Here is a 19,922-nt window from a genome sequence, read left to right as displayed (position 1 = left end):
CACAAAAACAGCAAAAAATATCTTCCTTAATAGCCAAATTCCTTTGATGATGTAAAAGAGACCAAAGAAAAATTTTAAAAGATCTATATTATTATCTGTGTGGTAATATATTTGTACTGTAGTTTAATGCATAATTTAACTAAAAAACCTGAAAATGCAAGACCCAAAACAAACAACAGCAGTCACACACATTTACTAAATTTTGAAAATTCAGCCATCAAACAATTACTTGCATTTTCATATAAAATTAGGAGGTGATATTGGCCTGTTGAAATAAACAAAATTAATGTCAAAGAGACTGGGTAACATTAATTTTGACTGTGCATCATGAGAATGTTTATTTTGCTTTGATTACTTGAGATTAAGGCACATTTTATTTGGGGGTAATTGCCTTGTAGCAAGTATTTACTGCATTTTGCTTGTCTACTTTTTTATGATAATCCACTTTTCCCCCCACCCCTAAAAGAATTACCTCTACAAAAAGTGTTTCCTCCTCTCTGTTAATCTTCACATGCTGTAGTTGTCCATCAGCCATGCTTTTGAAACTGATGCTGAAGACATCAGGATCTTGATGGCTATCTAACTTGTACCTAATCTGTAAACTTCCTGCAGGGATAAAGAGAGACAAGTTGTAGTACACTACATACACTATAAGCAGTATAGATCATATATTTTGTGAAAGATACTATACAATATATGATCTAACATGCTTCACAAGGGTACTGCAAGGGCAAAACAAATGCTTGATTTGTTTAAGGACTTAGCCATGAGTAATGGATATAAGTGAGAAATTAAAGGCAACAGAATGAGTAATAGCAATGTCAGAAGCAGGATATAGTGGCAAAAATAGTCATAAACTGTCTCAATTTTGATTACTGACTTAAAATTTTATGATTTTATGAGCAGAAATTTTATGATTACTTTCAAAATTCAGCTGAGAAAGACTTAGTCTGGTAGCTCTCATAATTGTGACTTACCAAATATAACTCGTAATTCTTGAATAATGTTTTCCCTGTCCAGTCCTGTAAACCTCTGACCATTTGAAAATTAAATTGAATGCAGTGCACTAACTCCTAGCTCACTTTCCATTCCTTATTGTCAACTCCCAAAATGCCATCTGTACACAAATAATCACACAAAGACTCAGAAGAGAACACAGAGGCAATGTAGTTTCCTGAAATTCAGAAATTCCTTCTCAGTTGCAGATCGACCACAACTTTCTACTCATGCTCTCGAAATAGGGACCCATGTCAGATCCAGGCCAGTCATGAGCAACACATGTTCCGTGTCACATGATGGGGAGGACAATACAGCTATTCTATATCCAAATATGTGTCTAGGAAAGCATAGAACCTTCCTCAAGCACAGGCCCACAGTGACTGCAAAGATAAACCTGAAAATGTAATTCAGCCCATGGGGTTCTTTTACGTAAAGAAAAAAATACCTAGATCTAAATGAAAGAATGGAAAGATTCGACTAATAGTTAATGCTCAGCTTACACAGAAATATCAGTAATGTTACATATATTTTTACATATATATATATATATATATATCTATATTCATAGTTATATAAGTAGCTTAGGAAATAAATTTAATGAAATTACCTCTGATTAATTTGGGAAATGGATAATGCACTTTAAAAAGTATTTTATTTCATAATTTCTTTTGAGGATGACAATTAATAGGCCTCATGAATAGAACACAGCTCAGATAAATTTTAATTTTAATTTCCAAACTCTAAAACCCAAACATTTCTAAAGGATTTTCAGAAATAAAGATTTTTGACAACATGATTAAAAAACAGCAGTGAAAGTTGAAAGTACAGTAGGAGAAATGCTTTTCATGTGGAAAGAATTGCTTGATGCAGCTGAAAAACAAAGATATCATCTAAAGAAACAACAGGACAATATGTAGCTCCTGCTTCAGGTCTGGAAATCCGAGAGAATCCAAGCTGAAAGTTATGATGTTCATTAGTATTTCCAGACATCCAATCTGAAAACTCACCATTCCTGGTGAGAATGACCGAGAGGTATTCCTTGTAGAAGGAGCTGACATAGAGCAGTAAGCTTGGTGTCCGTGTTGTTCGAAAGGCAAATGTAATTGCTTCCCTGGCCAGTGTCATGTCAGCATAGAAAGAAGAAGCATGAGAACTGGAATTTTTAGCTAATGTGTAGTATTCCTGAAAGTTGTATGTCACAGAAGTCCCAGTCCAAAAATATGCAGAGATCTCTGAAACAAAAAGTAATTAAATATTTTAATATAATGCAAAATAACATTAGAGAGCTTTTTTTTGTTGTTTGGTTGGTATTTTTTTCCTTCTGCCACACCACAAAGTAAAATAAAATGTATTCTAGACTATTGTGATAAAGCTAAAAAGTAAATTTAAATGAAACTAGCATTTAGAACTACAGAGAAATTTAGGACACAACCTGGTCTAAGGCAAAAGCTTATTTAGATGTGTGTCTTAAATGTCTGTTTAATGAAGAACATTTTTTTCTAGGTTATTTTCTATTGATCATCCTGGTCCTCAAGCACAGTATATTCTGTCTCGCATGTATAGTGCTCCTACAAACAAGTGGGTGCAGCAATTTGAATCCTAACATTTAGATTAGATATGTGGTAGAAGAGACTGGTCAGGTGGGAGAAAAAAAAGGAAAATAGAAACCTACTTATGCTCTTCTTATGTTTGAATCACTTAAAGAGAGCCTCTGTAATCCTGTGATTTCTGTTTTCTGCTGTTTTCTGCTAAAAGCAGAAAAGTTTTAGTCTTTGTGCTTAGAAAAAGTCTTAGTGCTTTGGATCACAGCTTTCACACTATGGAGAAATTTCTTGAAGTTTCTGTAATCTGGTCAAGTATTTGAAAAAAGTTGACTGAAAGTTATTACTTTGGTCACCCCACACTCTTAGCAACAGAAGCTAGTCTGCCTCTGCTGAATATTACAGTGTGACCATTAGTCCCTTCTGATGCAGAGGAGGAAAACATCATTCCTCATACAGTGCCATCAGACCTGCAGCGCTAGATATGGAAAGTCCAAAGACTTTGGGTCCCTCACTTTTGTGGTGGCAGTGATGACAGGGCAGATTTTGTGCTAATTTAGAGTAACATGAAGTTGTGGCATATAAGCTGCTTAGTACTTTGCAGAATGCATTTAATACATGGAGGAAGCAAGATTTTTTGCAAATCTGAATTATATGCAAACACTAAAACTTCTAGATAATTTTGAAATTCATTCATTCATTAATTCATTTTTGAAATTCAGACTTGTCATCATCTACCATTATGATAACTTCACCAAAGAGCTACTTTAAAAAGACTTGGAAAACGGGTTCAATCCTTTCTGCAAAGATCTTACTTTCTTACAGCAAAAAGTAGATTTAAGTTCTTCTGTTCCTTGGTTTGTTTTCCAAACTCAGACTTAGTTTTGAGATTACTATTTGAAAGACAGAAATCCAAATGCTTTACCACAAAAATATAGTTCCTAGATTTACTTAGTATCAAAGAATCAAAATAGTTGCATGAATAGAGATAACTTCAATATATACCATTTAAGCAGGAACCACATTACCCTCTTACAGCATGAAGATGCTGATCCTCTCAGCATCTTCATGCTGTAAGAGGGTAATGTGGTTCCTGCTTAAATGGTATATATTGAAGTTATCTCTGAAAAAAAAGTGTTTAGCAAAACTTACAGATATTGAGTAAACTCAGCTGAATATTTACCAACATTATGTGAAGTGCATATTTTGCAAGATTTCAACATATCTTTAAGGGGATTAGAAGATCTTGATCTGGACTGTATGATCCTGTTTTCAATAACTGATAAAGCTAAAAGACATGCTTGCCTTTCTTACAGAATGGACCAGCATAGGCTGAGAAAGTGCAGTCACAGGAGAATCCACTGTATTTCTCTCTGCATTTTCCACCATTGTGGCACAGGTTACCATAACTGCTACAATGTCCAGGGCAGCCTGGTTCCACTCCTGGTGTTATCTTCGCTCTCTCTTCCAGATCAAGGGCCATTCCGTTCAACCGTAATGAACGAATGCATCCCAAAAATCCTTTCTGCCTGGATGCTGTTCCACCTGAAAATAAATTTACAGGAGCTTTAAAAACATTTAAATAATTGATATGTAAACAAACTTTACAGCTTACAGCCTATAAACAGTATATTATGACTTTCCAACACACAAACTTATTCATATGAAAATATTTATAAGTAGCTTTAAAAGTACATTTGATTTCTGTTTTGTCAAGTAATTACAGAGAGCCCTTGAAGACTCTATTAATTCACAAAAGAGGAGGAGAGGAGGGGAGGGGAGAGGAGGGGAGGGGAGGAGCTCTGTCTAGCATCTTTATTGGTGATTTGGATAAGTGCACCTGCAGTAAGTTTGGAGATGATGATATGCTGGGTGGTAGGGTTGATCTGCTGAAGGGTAGGAAGGATCTGGTAGGGGATCTGGACTGGCTGGACTAAGGGGCTGAGGTCAGTTGTGTGATGTTCAACATATTAGAATCTTGGCAATTCTACATTTTGGTCAAAACATCTTGATACAGGTCTGTAGGCTTGGAGAAGAGTGACTGGAAAGCTGCCTGCTGGAAGAGGATCTGGGTTTGCTGGTCAGCAGCTGAATGTGAGCCGGCTGTGTCCAGGTGGCCAGGGATGATGGCATCCTGGCCTGTATCAGCAATAGTGTGGCAGCAGGAACAGGGCCTGTGACTGTCCCCCTGTACTTGGCACTGGAGAGTTCACACCTGGAGTGCTGTGTCCAGTTCTGGGCCCCTCACTACAATAAAGACACTGGAGCATATCAGGGAACAGGGAAGGAAGTGGGTAAAAGGGTTAAGAGAGTAATTCATGAGAGAAGCAGCTGAGGGGACTGGCGTTGTTTGGCCTGGAGAAAAGGAGGTTCATGGGTGACCTTATCACTCTCTAAAACTGCCTGAAAGGAGGGTGTAGCCAGGTGGGAGTGGGCCTCTTCTCCCAGAAAATACTGACCGAATGAGAGGGCATAATCTCAAACTGTGCCAGGGGACGTTTATGTTGGACATCAGGGAGAATTTCTGCATGGAAAGGGTGATTAAGCATTGGAACAGGCTGCTCAGGGGTGTTGTGAAGTCTCAACTCCTCGAAAAGTTCAAGAAATAATTGAATGTCAAATTTAGTGCTGTGGTTTAGTTGATGAGGTTGTGTTCATTTAAAGGTTGGATTAGGTGAACTTGGAGGTTTTTTCCAACCTTAATGATTCCATGATACCCCTCAGCTGGTGTCTGTTCTGATATACTTTGTCTCGGAAGCTGTGTCTGTTCTTCAATAATAGGAAGGTTAAAGCCCCTCTACGCAGAGAAATAACAGCCAGATTATATCTGACTACCAAGCAGAGGTGATAACTATACAGAGTAATCCTTCGAGTAATGAAAGTTGTTAATTCATTTTTTTTCACTGTTCCTTATTTTTAGCAAATTTCATGATAGCTAACACTTTATTTATCTGTGTTACTTAGCAAGGGGTGTAACCTACATACTCTCTCTCTTGTCCTTTGTTGCACAGCCTACTGATGTTTCTTGTCCTTTGTCCTCTTTTAAAAAGTAAAAGCAGAAAATATTCCACAATGTGTGAGACTGTAAACTATAATTGTCATACATTTCCAGTTCTCATTTGGATAAATGCTTCCATATGATCATCCATTTAAGTTTTTTCAGTTTCAAAGTTTGTGTAATTATTTGTGTTACATGGAAAATCTTGACATAGCTGTCATTATTTTCAGTTATAATAGACTAAAACAACCTGGTGGTGGCAATTTAAGAACCCTATTGTCCTTAAATGTATTCCTCCCCAACCCACAGCAAATAAAACTTACATTAATTTAGTATGAGTTTCTGAGAGCAGGCATAAAAAAAGACCTTTTTAAAAGTAGGGTCAGCTTTAAATGCACTTATATATACAACATATATTTACACCAGAGACTTATGAATTCATAATAAGTCAATATTACATTAAGAACACTACTGTGGATATAACGCATAGCTCTATATAGCTTTCTGTAATAGCTAAATAAATACTAATTAATTCTATTTTACTCCATTTCTACTTTTTTAGCATTTTTCCAAATGCCTTAAAGTGTTTCAGCTTTCTTGTGCTTAATGTGCTTTCTCGTGTTTCAACCTGAGAAGCTGTGGATAAAGAGACAACAAAATTCCCCTGAAACTACAGAAATGGCACAACTTCCTTTAGTAGCTTACGTCCTCTCAAAAAAGGATGCAAATCTACATCCTTGGATTCTTGGTCCTTCAAACAAACCTCAAAAGAAATAAACTTCATTTGAAATCCTGTCCCAGAGAAACTACTGGCCAAGGTGCTTTGAGATCTATAGTCTCAAAATAGTGAATTTCTGCACAGATTTTTCACAAAGTCTCTTATGCCATCATACAAAGTGCTTTCAAAAGATCTGGTTGGCAACACTTTTTCGTCCCCTCCTCACTGCAGCATTTTCTTATTTTTATGATGATCATTAGGAAATATTTTGTGCAGCACCTACCTACAAAAAGCTGGCTGTTGAGTTGCAAGCGAATATGTCCATCAGGTGGAGCACTGTGAGATCTCTGAGGAAGCTGATCTATTTGCAAGGAAGCCTCTTTGACATTTCGTTCAGCCTTCACATAATGCCACTGGTTGTCATTTAAGGAATTGCGTGATTGCACTATGACTTCACTAGGCCCATTTCCCACGTCAAATGAAAAAGCCACTTCATATGGAGCTAGAAAGAGGGAAGTAGTAGCAGACATTTAAATTATTTCATAATTAATTGAGTCACAAAATAATTAATAGCAGAACAAGATACTTTAAGGTTTAGCTACTATTTCATGGAATAAGATTGACTGTTTTAGAGGAAGAGTTTACTGCAGAGGCCTGCAGCTCATTCTTCACACTCCCTGACAGCAAGAGCAATGATTTATGCACCACATAGAAACCAATCAGTTTGCGGACCCCTGGAGAGCATAGTAGTCAAGAAACAGTGAAATGTGCTAGCTTTGCAATTTTTCAGTTTGGATGAAATGCACCTCTTGATTACATGTTAATTTATTGCTGTTGTTAACTATATTTAAATTATCACAACTGCAATCCAACCAGCATTTTCTACTGTCTATTCACTTTTGTTATTTACTCATACAGCCTCTATGAACATCAGAGAGAAGATTTTGATGTAGTTTATAAAATTATGATTTAAATTGAGCTTTTCTCTGAGCAACTTTCACATTACACAACTTCACAGTTTGCCTAGAAAATCACTGAATCTTTGCAGGTCAAAATAAAAAGATGAGGCATATGTTGGAATACCGAGGATCTGAAAATTGTGAATATTCTCTCTGAAAGTCTTTCTTTTATATATTGAAAGACAATAATGTATGAAAAAAAAGTATTCTCTTGACAATGGATAGCCATAATTTTGTATTATTAAGGATTTAATTAAAGGATTATAGAGAAGATTCCACAAATCCAAAACAGTTTTGTATTGACATCATTGAATTCTGACAGAAAAGCAAAAGAATTAGGAATCAAGGGAATTAGATGAGCTTCAAACAACATTTTAAACATTAATTAACTGAAGTGGAAAAAAATATTCCATGCAGTATTTTTTACTTTCTTTTCACTTTTAAAAAAGACATTAGACATTTTTAAACATTTAAATCCACTCTGGCCAACCTTTAGACTGAGTAATGTCACACATTTGCAATCCTTAAGCCCTAAATCTTGTTGCTATAAAGCATTTTTTTATAATAGTTGAACCTAAGACAGAAAAGTAAAATGGGAAATACATAAACTGTTTCACTTATATTAAATAAAGCATATGGTGCAGTCAATTTAAAAATGGAATGCCTTTTGTAATAAATGACCTCTTCTGCTTAAAAATCAAGTTTTACATAATAATAAGAGATAATTGATATCTAAACACAGTTCCTCAGTAAAATAAATTAGCTTTAGGATAAATTTCTTTTCTTTAGAAAAAGCTGAGAACTCACTCTCTCTTATAGAGGGATAAAAATAAAACCCAACCAAAAAACAACCACAACCACACAGCAAGAGAATAAAAGCCACAGAAAATCCATGTGACTGGCTACAAAGAATTTCTACTGACTGTTACCTTCTGGAGGGAGGTCTTTGTAATCTTCTGGATACTATTGGAGTTAAGCTTGAAAACACAAATTCTGCTTTGAACTCACTGAATGAGCCTATTGAATAGCGTATCAGAATGACAGATCTGATAAATAAAGTCACTGTTTAAATTTTAAAGGCAAGAAAGTGCACAATAAAGATTTTGAAATAGTGAATTATGTTAGTACCACAAAAAAATTCATATAATCTTGAAAAAAAGGAAGCAAATCCCTGAAGTTCCACATATGAAGGCTGAAATAACAAGAATGGGTTCATGGTCATCCACTGTAGTGTCTGAAGACTAACCAGAATACGTCAGAAAAAGTGAAAGATATAATCACTTACCATTCTATAACATTATAAGAACAATACTGCAAATTTGAAAGAAAACTTGGTTTTATAAGAACCACCAAGAGAATATGCCACAGAACGTGGAAGGATGATACTGGTTCTAAAATATATTATCTTCCAACAAAGGACATACGCGCAGAGCACTTTGGTCGTTTCTTAGGTAGCAGAAGAGAATGCATCCTAGGTAGCAGAAGAAAATGCACCCTGGACTTCTGGCACAAAAATATTTTTTGGGTCCTACATACACTGGTCTCACTTAAAAACTATCCAAGCATTGCATGAACTCTTGTAACCCTAATGCACTCAAACACAGGCAGAGCACAACTACAGACTGGCAAAGGGGAGTGGAAGTTGATGGTAGTCATGGAGAGTGGTCAGTGGCTAGCTGTGGCTAGAACAACTAACAGAAAGCACAGCTACGGAGAACCATCCACAGTATTGAGTGTAAGCATCATGTGCAGAAGCAGAAAGTGATTACCAGCTAATATGCTACAGAATGCAAAATCCAGCATCTTCCATAAAGGAAGCAGTTGAACTGCACTCATCCTGGACAGTAAGTTGCAAATTTGGGCAAAGGCCACCAGTAGTTGCATATTGCACTGTTCTGAACTACTTCAAAAAGCAATTGCAGAAGCCCAGCCAAATCAATACACCATTCTGTTTCCAACCCTACTTTAAATTTCTATTTAACTCTTTGGAAATAAACCTTCAGTGACCATTTAATATAAAATACCCAGACCTTTGGCTAGAGAATGTAACCTTTGGTCCTGTAAGTGTTTAGCAGAGTGTACTTTTCAGTGCTGAATCAGCTTTGTAGCTGTCAACCAGTATTTCTGCAGTAAATCAGTAATCAGGAAGAAGTTCAACATGCAGTTATAACTTATTGCAAAACAAAAATAAGGGATCAAATGTCTTCTTTGAGACAAGTATCTTCTTTTATTTACCCTCTCTTTTAAAATACAGTTAGGATGCAACACACTATTTTTGCAATAGTGTTCTAGAATGTGTACACAGATGCACTACAGTGTCTATAACTTCATAAAATCAGCAGAATAGCTCTAAGTCTCACATTTCATATTACATTTTTGGATCTGACTTTTTTGTTTGAAGCTAGACTTCAATGTCTAAAGAACACTCCCCATAAATAAAAAAATTAGACATAAAGTTTGAAAACAATCAATATATAACAAAAAATAAGTTTTCCTAAGTACTAAATGTCAAATGTTAATGATATGATAAAGTTTTAAACATTTTCTCACATCATCATCCTAAAGAGCAACATCTGACATCTACCTTATTGTTATTTATTATTACACAAATAAAAAATATTAATTTATTTGAAAATATTAGTAGTACATAAGTGTAGGTTAGTAATTTATATTCACATTGTTTATAAAGGATGTGGACTTATAAGATGATGAAATATAAGTTATCTTATACCATATGAAACGCTCAAGTTAATTTTTTTTTGAGAAAAATACTCTTGATGGAAATATATATTGCTCACCTCTGATTGATATTTTCCACAATAAAAGCAGACAATTCTGGGTCCACTACAAACAATCCTCCACTTGATTTAGATATGACATACAAAAAAGAGTGGGTCTGTCTACTCAACAAATTAGGGTGTTTATGGAGATGAAGAAATATCTCTATATTCTATACAATAATGAGAAAACTTTGCTTTTTTAGATGCTGAAATTATAAATCCATTCAGCCTTTTGCTTTCTCTCACACCTCCCTATTCATATAAAACCCATAAGTATGCAGTGGTTTTTATGCTTATGAATGAATGGGACAAGTGACATGAGTCTGTCTTCATATTATTATTCTGAAGAAAAACTTACAGTCTTCTAACAAATGTCTGAATAAATTCAATTCTCAGAACCATTCCTTTAATGCTTCCATGATTTAACTGTTTATTTTGAAAATGGAAAATAATTTATCAGACAAGACCATCATCAGTGCTTCAGAGAGTCTCCACGGAAGTGCTGATCCAGTACATTTTCTGTATTGCATGACACTGAGTTTACCTTTAAACTGTTCACAGAGATTTAACAGAAGGCAGTTCATACTGCCAAAAACCTGGCAAAAACAGTGTTGAAAACGGGGTAGTTTTCAAGTACAGCACTATAATATGAGATGATGAAACACTATTTCATTAAACACAAATCAATAATCTATAATTAAACTAATATAAAAGATGTTTCCCTGTTTGTTTCATTAACATAAGATGTTAACATGAACAAAAAAAACCAAGAAAGCAGAATATTTTATTTTTAATGAAAAGCAGTTAATGTTTCTATAGCAAAATTTCACAAAACAACATATATATATATTTATTTGTACTCTTCTCTAGAAAATACTGGAGGCTGATAAGAAAATCCATTTGGAAAAAAAATGAGGAACTGTCTAATCCCAAGGTAAAAACTGTTCTAATAGAACAATTTTAGAGAACTCTCAGAGTCACCAGGCAAGAAGAAGACTTTTCAATTAATGTGACACTTCAAATTAATTCAAAAGTCTAATGAAAAAATGCTTTATCTTTTCAAATACTCTCCTTTTCAATAATGAGCAATATAAGAATAATACATTGGGTCAACTAAGATAAAGGTTTCATTTTACGTTGGTCACCTTATGTCAGATTTAGTGGGATATTTAATTCTCTGTTATGCAAAAAAAAATTATTGCTGCTTTTAAGTCTAAGAATTTGTGTCTGCGCAAATAAAAAAAAACACTGAAGAAAAAAAACCAGAAAGAAAAAAGATGAGAATGTGTGACTTAAGATACTGTGGCACAAGAGGTCTGAATCTTACACGGCAATTGAGTGATTCTTCCAGCAGCCACATATAATGCCTGGTCTTAAAATTGGAAGGAAGAGAATTTGGTGGTAGAGATGCACTGAACACAAGAAATAGAAACAGTCTTAGCAGTCAGGGGCTGATTGCTGTGCTCTTAGATTAAGAAATCCCCAGGGCAGAAAATTTCTTCAAATGGATACTTGTTTAGTCTCAGCGCTATAAATTTTTCCAATAATGATAAAGATTTGGTAGTAGCAGTAGAAGTAAAAAAGGTAGAGAAGAGTTTTTAAATACTCCTCCTTTAAATTAAATGAAATCCAATTTTTATAATGACAACAACAACAACAAAACCATCAGTCATGTTACTTACACTGCAACTCTATCCTTATGAAGTCTTGAATTCCCAGGTTCTCTAAAAACACTCCTGAGGATGCAGTAGTTTTAAAGAAAAATGAGACATCTGCACTGAATTCTCCATGGAAGGTGGGGAAATGCAGGTAGGACGTCTCTGTGTTGAAGGAAGCTGAATTCCAAAATGTTCCTGGTTAAGAGAATGAAAGGATGATAGATACAGTGTTATCTAACATTTTTAGTGTAAGTTTTATAACTGATAAACAAAAGAAAATTCCCAGGTCTAAGAATGGGTTGCAGTGTTCAGAGAGTCTCACATCCACAGAAGCTTCCCTATTAGCTCATAACACAAAAAGGTATGCATTATTGGGAATGTAGAATAACGTTTCACCAAGAATAAGGTGCTTAGCTCAGGCAACAAAAAAACAATTATTAGGAAACAAAATTAATTTCATCTCAGCTGGGAAGTCCGGTTATGGCCTGACGTATCTTTTCATGAAGTAAGCAAACATAGCAGCTATGAATGAAGTACTTTACCTACATTAAAGTAGTATGGCTGAGGGAGCTGTTTAGCCTGGAGAAAAGGAGGCTCATGGGGACCTTGTTCTCTGCAACTGCCTGAAAGGAGGGCGTAGAGAGGCAGGGCCCATTGTCTTCTCACAGGTTACAAGTGACAGGATGAGAGGAAATGGCCTCAAGTTTAGATTAAATATTACACATATTCTTTTCACTGAAAGGGTTGTAAAGCATTGTAACAGACTTCCCAGAGTGGAGTCATAATGCATGAAAGTGTTTGAAAAACTTGTGGATATGGCACTTGAGGTCGTGGTTCATTGGTGAGCATGGAGGTGGTGCAAAGCTAACAGCTAAGACCTTTTATTATAGATTTATTGATATCTAAGCTTTACAACTCTAGGATTAGTTAGTACAAGCAATAACTATGAGACTTATTAAATATATATTTTACATAACAAGGAAAAGAGACTTGTTACTGTTGTAACAAGTTGTGTTGTGAAATTTACCAGATATCTCAAAGAATGCAGGACAAATATCCTTGCAATTACTGTACAAGAAATCAAGGAAGTAAATTGGAAAATTTAATAAATTAGCATAGATATTTTCCTGGTTTTATTTATTTTTTAGTCAGCATCCAATCATGATTTGCGAGGTTTTGTTATTGATTTTTAAAATGCTGATTTAAAATCTCTAATATCACTTTCTTCTGATAAGGACAAAATCTTCATTTATGGTGTTCAACTAGAAGCACCTAGTTAATATTGCTGAATCTTTACAGATATATCAGTATTTTTTTATTAAGCCACATTGCTTTCTAAACAAAATGAGACATTTAATATTTTCTTATCTAATTGATTAAGCCTATTGAATATTCTCCTGATAACGTTGTGATCTCACCCTTATAGTTATGTAGAAATGTAATTCTTGCTCCAGCCATGTTCTGCTTTTAGGATGGGAAGGGGGAATAAAAAAAAAGATTTAAAAATTTCTTTCTTCCCTGCAAAATCAAACCTTATTATGCAGTGTATATGGAGGCCTAGTCCACAGCCAGTGAAGTAAAATTAAAGTCCATTCCCTCATTCCAGCAGAGTTCTTACCATTTTTGGAAGAGTTTGGAACCCAAACCTAGAAAACCCTAGAAAAGCAGCATGGCAGGATTTTCACACATATTCTGGCAATTGCTCATTATGACTTTTGACACCCGGGAGTACTGCCAGCTATCACAAGTTAAAGCAGCCATCGGGATAACATTTACATGGTAAGGCAGCTGTGAACAGATGGCTCAGGCTGGGAGGGGAACACACAGATTTGCACCTCACTCTCCTGTGCTGCCTTATGGGCTTCTTGAGGTTGCCAACCTGTGAAAAGTGCCACCAGACAAAAGCAGCAGCCTTACATATTGGCATCAATTTTAAGCCCATGTTCCTCAACTGTGTCAGGTCATGTCTCCCACAGAGCAAGCTTCACAACTGTTGTGACTAACAGCTGTGTATCACAGCTACTTAAAAATAATGGGCTGGCTGTTACCAGTAATTCAAACACAATAGGAAGTTTAATACTGTAATTTATACAAAATTGGTACAACATTGCCAGCAATTAGCAAAGAGGCAATAGGGGCAGTAACAGTCCAGTAAAGTAATGATACAATTAGTTTCACAGAAGCATTTGAATGATATTTGTAAATCAAAATGGAGTCTTTGAGGGAGGGCAGGGATAGGAATCTTTATTTTGCCTCTCTTAGTTTAGTGCCTTTTCTTGTCTAACCATTCTTTTTCTCAACTCTGAGAACTGTGTAATTTATGAATGTAAAGATGCTCTATCAATCAAGCAGCTTAAATACAGGCTTAGGAAAAGTATATTACAAAGTATCTTATATTGTTGTAAATCAGGGTGGGAAAAGAATTTCTTAACTTTACAGCATCTGGCTCACAGTCTCCCATTTAGTTTTCTGGAACTGCCAAACACCATTTTGTTAGAAAATCAATATTATTTAGCATTTTATCTAAGCTGTAAGACTGCAGTCTTCCTATGAGTAAAAAGAAGGAAGATCCTAATATAAATTATACATGAAGTTATTTTTATTGAAAAATATACATATGTTTTTGGCATATATCAACTAGCCTTACCAAAGTGACACTGTAAAACAAAAAAAAAGGGACAATAATAATAAGACAGATAAATTAGCCTTCTCAAAACAATTGTGCAATTGCAATTCATAGAGCTCTTCAAGTTCCTACTCAAAACTGAAATCTGCTCATCATTTGTGTCAATTCCTTGTCATATCTCTAATGGCTGCATCTTCATTCTGTCAGCAGGGACACTGAGTATTTAGGCAAAGAAAATAAAGATCTTATGTTGCCAAACAGTATATTTTGTACTTTGGGATTTTTTTTTTAACTGTAAGTTCCACAGATAAAAATCCAGAAGGGAAAACTGTGATCATCTACTTCAATGTCTGATATAACACAGACTATATAAATTCCCTGAATCAGTCTTGTCTGAAAAAGAGAATTTAGTCTAGGAGAAATATTCAATTGATTGCATTAAAAATGTCAATTTATGGAAAATTCGCAAATGCTTTTACTGTCAGTTTGTGCATATGTATGTATTCACATACAGTGTAGCTTCAAATCCCAAACAATAAATGCATTCCTGATTTTATCTCCTGCTTTCAAGAACATTATTTGAAATTTCTTCCTCTATGAAACTCTTTTTAAGTTTAACACATCACCTCAGATTATACCCAAATTCAGCAAAGGGATTTAAATGCTTTCCCTAAAAAATGAACCTCAACTTCTTAAATGCTATCCTTTAACCTTACATTCTCTTCATATATGTAAAAGTGTAGTCACAGACTTGTATTAAACCTCTTGATTATGCAGGAAGCTGCAAAGAGGACCAAAACAATGTTGATTAGACTGAGGTTAGGACAAATATGAATTAATAATAATTGATATAAAGCCAAATAAGGGGGAAGAGTTGAACACACGGTTTACAAATACTTCTGCTATTGAAAGTGAAAGACATGTCCTGATTTCTCAGGGTCCTGAAGAGAGATGAAACAGGTTTTTTTTGCCAAATTAGAAATTTACTGCACTGCTTTAATGAAGGTATTGCAAGTGGTTGATACAGTTAGTCTCTGTTACACCCAAAGCTCACAATATTTCTTTTTTTATTTAGATGTCAAACAGCGAATTCACATTGAATGGATTATCTGCTTGTATTTACATGCTTGCACTGTCACTCTGCAGTTGAATTTACTTTTTTTTTATTCAGCCAAGTAAACAAGACTCCATCAAATACCTTATTAAAGTCTATTGGTGTCCTCACCAGTATTACCCTTATCTTCATTAATGTAAATTCCTGCTGAATGATATATAATCTTTACAATGTATTATATTATCTATAAATATGCATTTATATAATTTTTATTAAGATTGAAATCAACAATTTTATTTTTGGCCCAAGAATTAGTCTTATGCTGACAGATTATAATCACCTATTTAATATACATAATTTTGGCATATTAGCTATATTTCAGTATTTTGGATTTATTTTTATGTCCTAACACTTACTGGATATTCCTAGCAATAAATGAGAATATGTCTACTCAGCCCTTGTAATGAAAAGAACAAGAACAAAAACCACCCAACATAGAAGGGTGGGTATTTTTAATCTACTCCCACTAACTGACTCTATTGGAATTTACCCAACATCTAGCTTTTACTTCAATAATGACAAAAAAAAATGAAGATAACTTTCTTTTTTCATGAAAACCATAGAATTTCTATCTGTTAATGTACCAAAAACGTTGTTCATTCTCATATGCTTCAAAATCTTTCCTGTTACTCTGCTCAGCTGATATATGTTAGTGTTAATCTTAACTTTCACTATAGTTAGATACATTTTTCAATCTGATTCCAGCTGTCATACCATACAATTTATTAAACATATTGTAGAGCAGAAAAGGGATTATAGAAATGAATCAGTAATAAATCAGTACTTCATTTTGAAGGTGACAGAAAAGTGTGAGTGCTACCTTGGCATCTTATAGTAAGGTAACTTTATAAAAATGTTGAAAAAAATAAATAACACCTGAATGTAATTTTTAAAAACTTTTACAAAATAAACTATATTGTATTTGTTTTATTTTTGGGTTTTTTTCCTTACCGAAGGCTACCCTTTCCTGCCTTGCTCTGACCAATTGGTTTGATTTTCTTATAGTAACATACTTCATTGAAGAGATCAATCCTTAAAGCCTAAAATAAAGAAGCCAAGTACTGAAATGGAATGTTAACTAAAACAATAAAGAGCCACCTTCTGCTGGACTGTATTTGATACATGACTTTTCAGAAGCACCCAAATAAGTAAATCTAACTTGGAAACTTAGTCAGTGGAGTGCATGGTTTATGGCAATTCAATTCAAGCATTTATTCATGGTTCTACTTTATTTTGCTGTAGGCATTAACATTTTCTTTTCCTCTCAAGAAACTGTCCCACAAGGAATAGATTATTGATGGAATAAGAATTTATGATCATTTTGATTCAAGTAATTTAATGAAGTACTGAAGGTATTATAAATACCAGTAAACCTTCTCCTCCATGTTTCTACATGGTATGCTAGTCAGTTATCCTAAAAAACTAATATCTATCAGATAGAACAGAAACCTATTTAATAAAAGATATCCCCTGTGATATACAATTGTATAATTTAATTCTGGAGAGTGACAGAAGTAAAAATATCAATGATCTCTTTGAAGAGTATTCAAATGACACTGTGAGTCCAGGAATATCTATTCTGCCTTGTTTGACAGTACTTCTGAAAAATGGGTATTTGCCACTAGACATTTTTCTGCATTCTTCATCTACGCAAAGGTAAACGTCATTAAATGTACATTTAATTACATTCTTTTAAATACATTAATGTACATTAATTACACCCTCATGGGTGTCAGCAACCTCAGGTTAAGAATAAAGTTTTAACAGCAGATTTCCCTCCTTCTGCAGCTTCAAATTGATGCTAGAAGCAGTGGCCTGGCAAGAGAGTTTAAACTTCATCACTTTTGTCTACTGTGAAAATTAATATGCAGGACTCAGAAATTACTGCAAGTCATAGCTATTCGCATTAACCATAAAACTGAATATCAAAGAAAATGTTCATTATAAACTCCACTGCTGATACACAATGAATAGAAAAAAATCTACTATGTCCTGTACTCAGTATTTATTACAGCACATATTATGTATGAGGAATTATATTAATATATTTCAATACAGTCTATGTATTTTATATATATATGCCCATAATATATATATTTATATACTGCATATACATATAAATATATATGTGTAGAATTTCCTGTGTAGGATAGATCACAGAATCACTTACATTGCAAAAGACTTCTGAGAATATCGAGTCCAGCTGTTGACTGGTCACCACCTTGCCCACTAGACCATAGCACTGAGTGCCCTGTCCAGTCCTCCCTTAAACACCTCCAGGGATGATGACTCCCCAGCCTCCTTGAGCAACCCACTCCAACGCTTAATAACCCCTTCTATGAAAAAACTCCGCTGATGCACAACCTGAACGTCCCCGGGTGCAGCTTGATACCGTGTCCTCTTCACCTGCCACTGGCTGCCAGGGAGAAGAGGCCAATCCTCACTGGCTACATCCTCCTTTCAGGTGGCTGCAGGGAGTGATAAGGTCTCTCCTGAGCCTCCTTTTCTCTAGGCTAAACATCCCCAGCTTCCTCATCCTTTCCTCATGGGACTTACCCTCTAGGCCCTTCATCGGCCTTACCGCCCTTCCCTGGACTTCACTATATATCATGCTATAAAATATTTATATGACAATTTCCTAATATAGGTGACACGCCATATATTACACATCATAAAAATATTAAATATATATATAACATGCCAAAATTATATAGTAACTTGTATTGACATAGTTTATTATATACACTCATAAAATTTGTGGGTTTAACACTTTGGGTTTATGTCAAAATCTGTGACACAATTGTTTTCCCTCAAAAATTGTTTTGTTTTCTCAAATTTTAGTTCTTACCTCCTTAAATACATGTCTTCTCATACTGTCTTTATGATGTAAATGGCTGAGAAAAATTGCATTATTGAACAATCCAAATCAATGTTCTTATTCCAAGGTTTTTGCTGTATTATGACCATGAACTGTTATATTCTGAAATCTTTTCACTGAGCTTGTTTCATTTCAAAATTGCTTCTTTTTGAAGTCAAATGCTATAAAGTTGTATGACATTACAAGAATATTTCTCTGACATTCAGACTGAGTTCTTGTGCTTGTTGTCATGATATTGTAGAATTCTCTATCACAGCTTGTCTAGAAATACTGTGATCATTCATCATCAGTGTAAAATATTGCAGCAATTCAATCACCCAGACTAAGCAAACATCAAATGAACTCAGGGAGGTCAATGGGTGTCAAAACTGTCTGTATGTTTCAGAGATTACTCCAAGGAAGCTAGTTGACTTCCATGTTTTAAGATCTGTCACGTCTGAGGTCAGGTTATGTAATTAATAATATTTGGGAACTTGGTGGGTAGTGGAATTCAAATTCTTCCCCCCAGTAATCAGAACCACACAAGCTGTAAATGTTTCTGTTTCACTGCTGTCTTTGTCACCGGCTGCATTGTCTGTGGCCACAGTGGAGGTCTGCTGCATCACAGGCTGAGTGAGCGTGGCCAGCCAACTGAGGGAGGTGGTTACCCCCCTCTATTTGACATTTGTAAGAGAACACCTACACTGGGCTTCCAATTTCCTTTCCTCTAGCAAAGGAAAACATTAATAAACAGCAGCAAGCATTGTGGAGGCCACCAGAATGTTCAGGTCTGGAGCACTTGTCCTGCCCTTGAGGCAGGAGGAGCTGGGCTGCTTCAGCCAGGGGAAGGAAAAGGTTTTCTGGGGAACCTGATAGCAGACTCCAAAACCTAAGGGGAAATCATCAGACAGAATGATACAGACTCTTTGCATTGGTGTAAGGAGTGAATATCAAAGACAGTGGTTATGGTGAAAGCACAGAGTTTCAGGCTTAATAAAAGCAAAAAGAAATTCTCACTGAGGACAGCCAAACAGAGGTAGAAGCTGCCCAGAGAAGCAGTGCAGGCTCCATCCTTGGGTGCTTCAAACACCAGTTTGACAAAGCACTGAGAGACCAGTGATCTCAACACATGGGTAATCCTGTATAAGCAGGAGACCTCTGTAGGTCCTATCACTCTGAATTAATACCATAATACTATATCATAATATTATGATATGTAGGACAAATGATCAGTTCACAATCAGATGTCAGACTAGCAAAGTGAAAGAACCCAATGGGATTTTTTAAGTCTTATGAATTTTCATAAGAAAATTAGAATGCAGTGCTGAAACACACATCTGTTAACAAATCTTCCAGGCATAATTACTCTGACAAGACAGAGATGACACAAAAATAAATACATACTAATTTATATGTTTTTATCAATGTGCTTTACTGTGTGTGCTTAAAAGTAGAAAACAGTACACTACTGGTATTTCTCTTACTCATATAAACTGAAGAAATTTGAAAACCAAACATGACATGATATAATGAAGGCGGAAAATCACATAAAGAATAAAATTATTACTAAATACTGTATCAATTATATTTAAATATAATAATTATTATAGATAACAGTTAAGTTTATGAAAAATCATAAGGTAATGTGATTTAAGAAAATTAACCTATCTGA

At 35.0% G+C, this 19,922-nt stretch overlaps 1 protein-coding gene across 1 annotated transcript in view; it reads right to left on the bottom strand.

Annotated features, from left to right (window-relative positions):
* CNTNAP4 (contactin associated protein family member 4) overlaps nt 1-19,922 on the bottom strand; it is a 201,252-nt gene that overhangs the window by 13,586 nt on the left and 167,744 nt on the right. Inside the window, exons 16-20 of the mRNA XM_054284187.1 lie at nt 11,678-11,848; nt 6,540-6,758; nt 3,846-4,085; nt 2,007-2,231; nt 473-606 (exon numbers count right to left, since the gene is read on the bottom strand). Of these exons, the coding sequence (XP_054140162.1) occupies nt 473-606; nt 2,007-2,231; nt 3,846-4,085; nt 6,540-6,758; nt 11,678-11,848 (989 nt within the window). The remainder of the gene's footprint in view (nt 1-472; nt 607-2,006; nt 2,232-3,845; nt 4,086-6,539; nt 6,759-11,677; nt 11,849-19,922) is intronic.

Source organism: Melozone crissalis, unplaced genomic scaffold, assembly GCF_028551555.1.
Source record: "Melozone crissalis strain CALT ecotype California unplaced genomic scaffold, PUWL_Pcris_2 ptg000005l_1, whole genome shotgun sequence".
Taxonomy (NCBI): Eukaryota; Metazoa; Chordata; class Aves; order Passeriformes; family Passerellidae; genus Melozone; species Melozone crissalis.
Note: the sequence above shows the minus strand (reverse complement) of the source record. Positions and strands in the feature narration are given on the sequence as shown.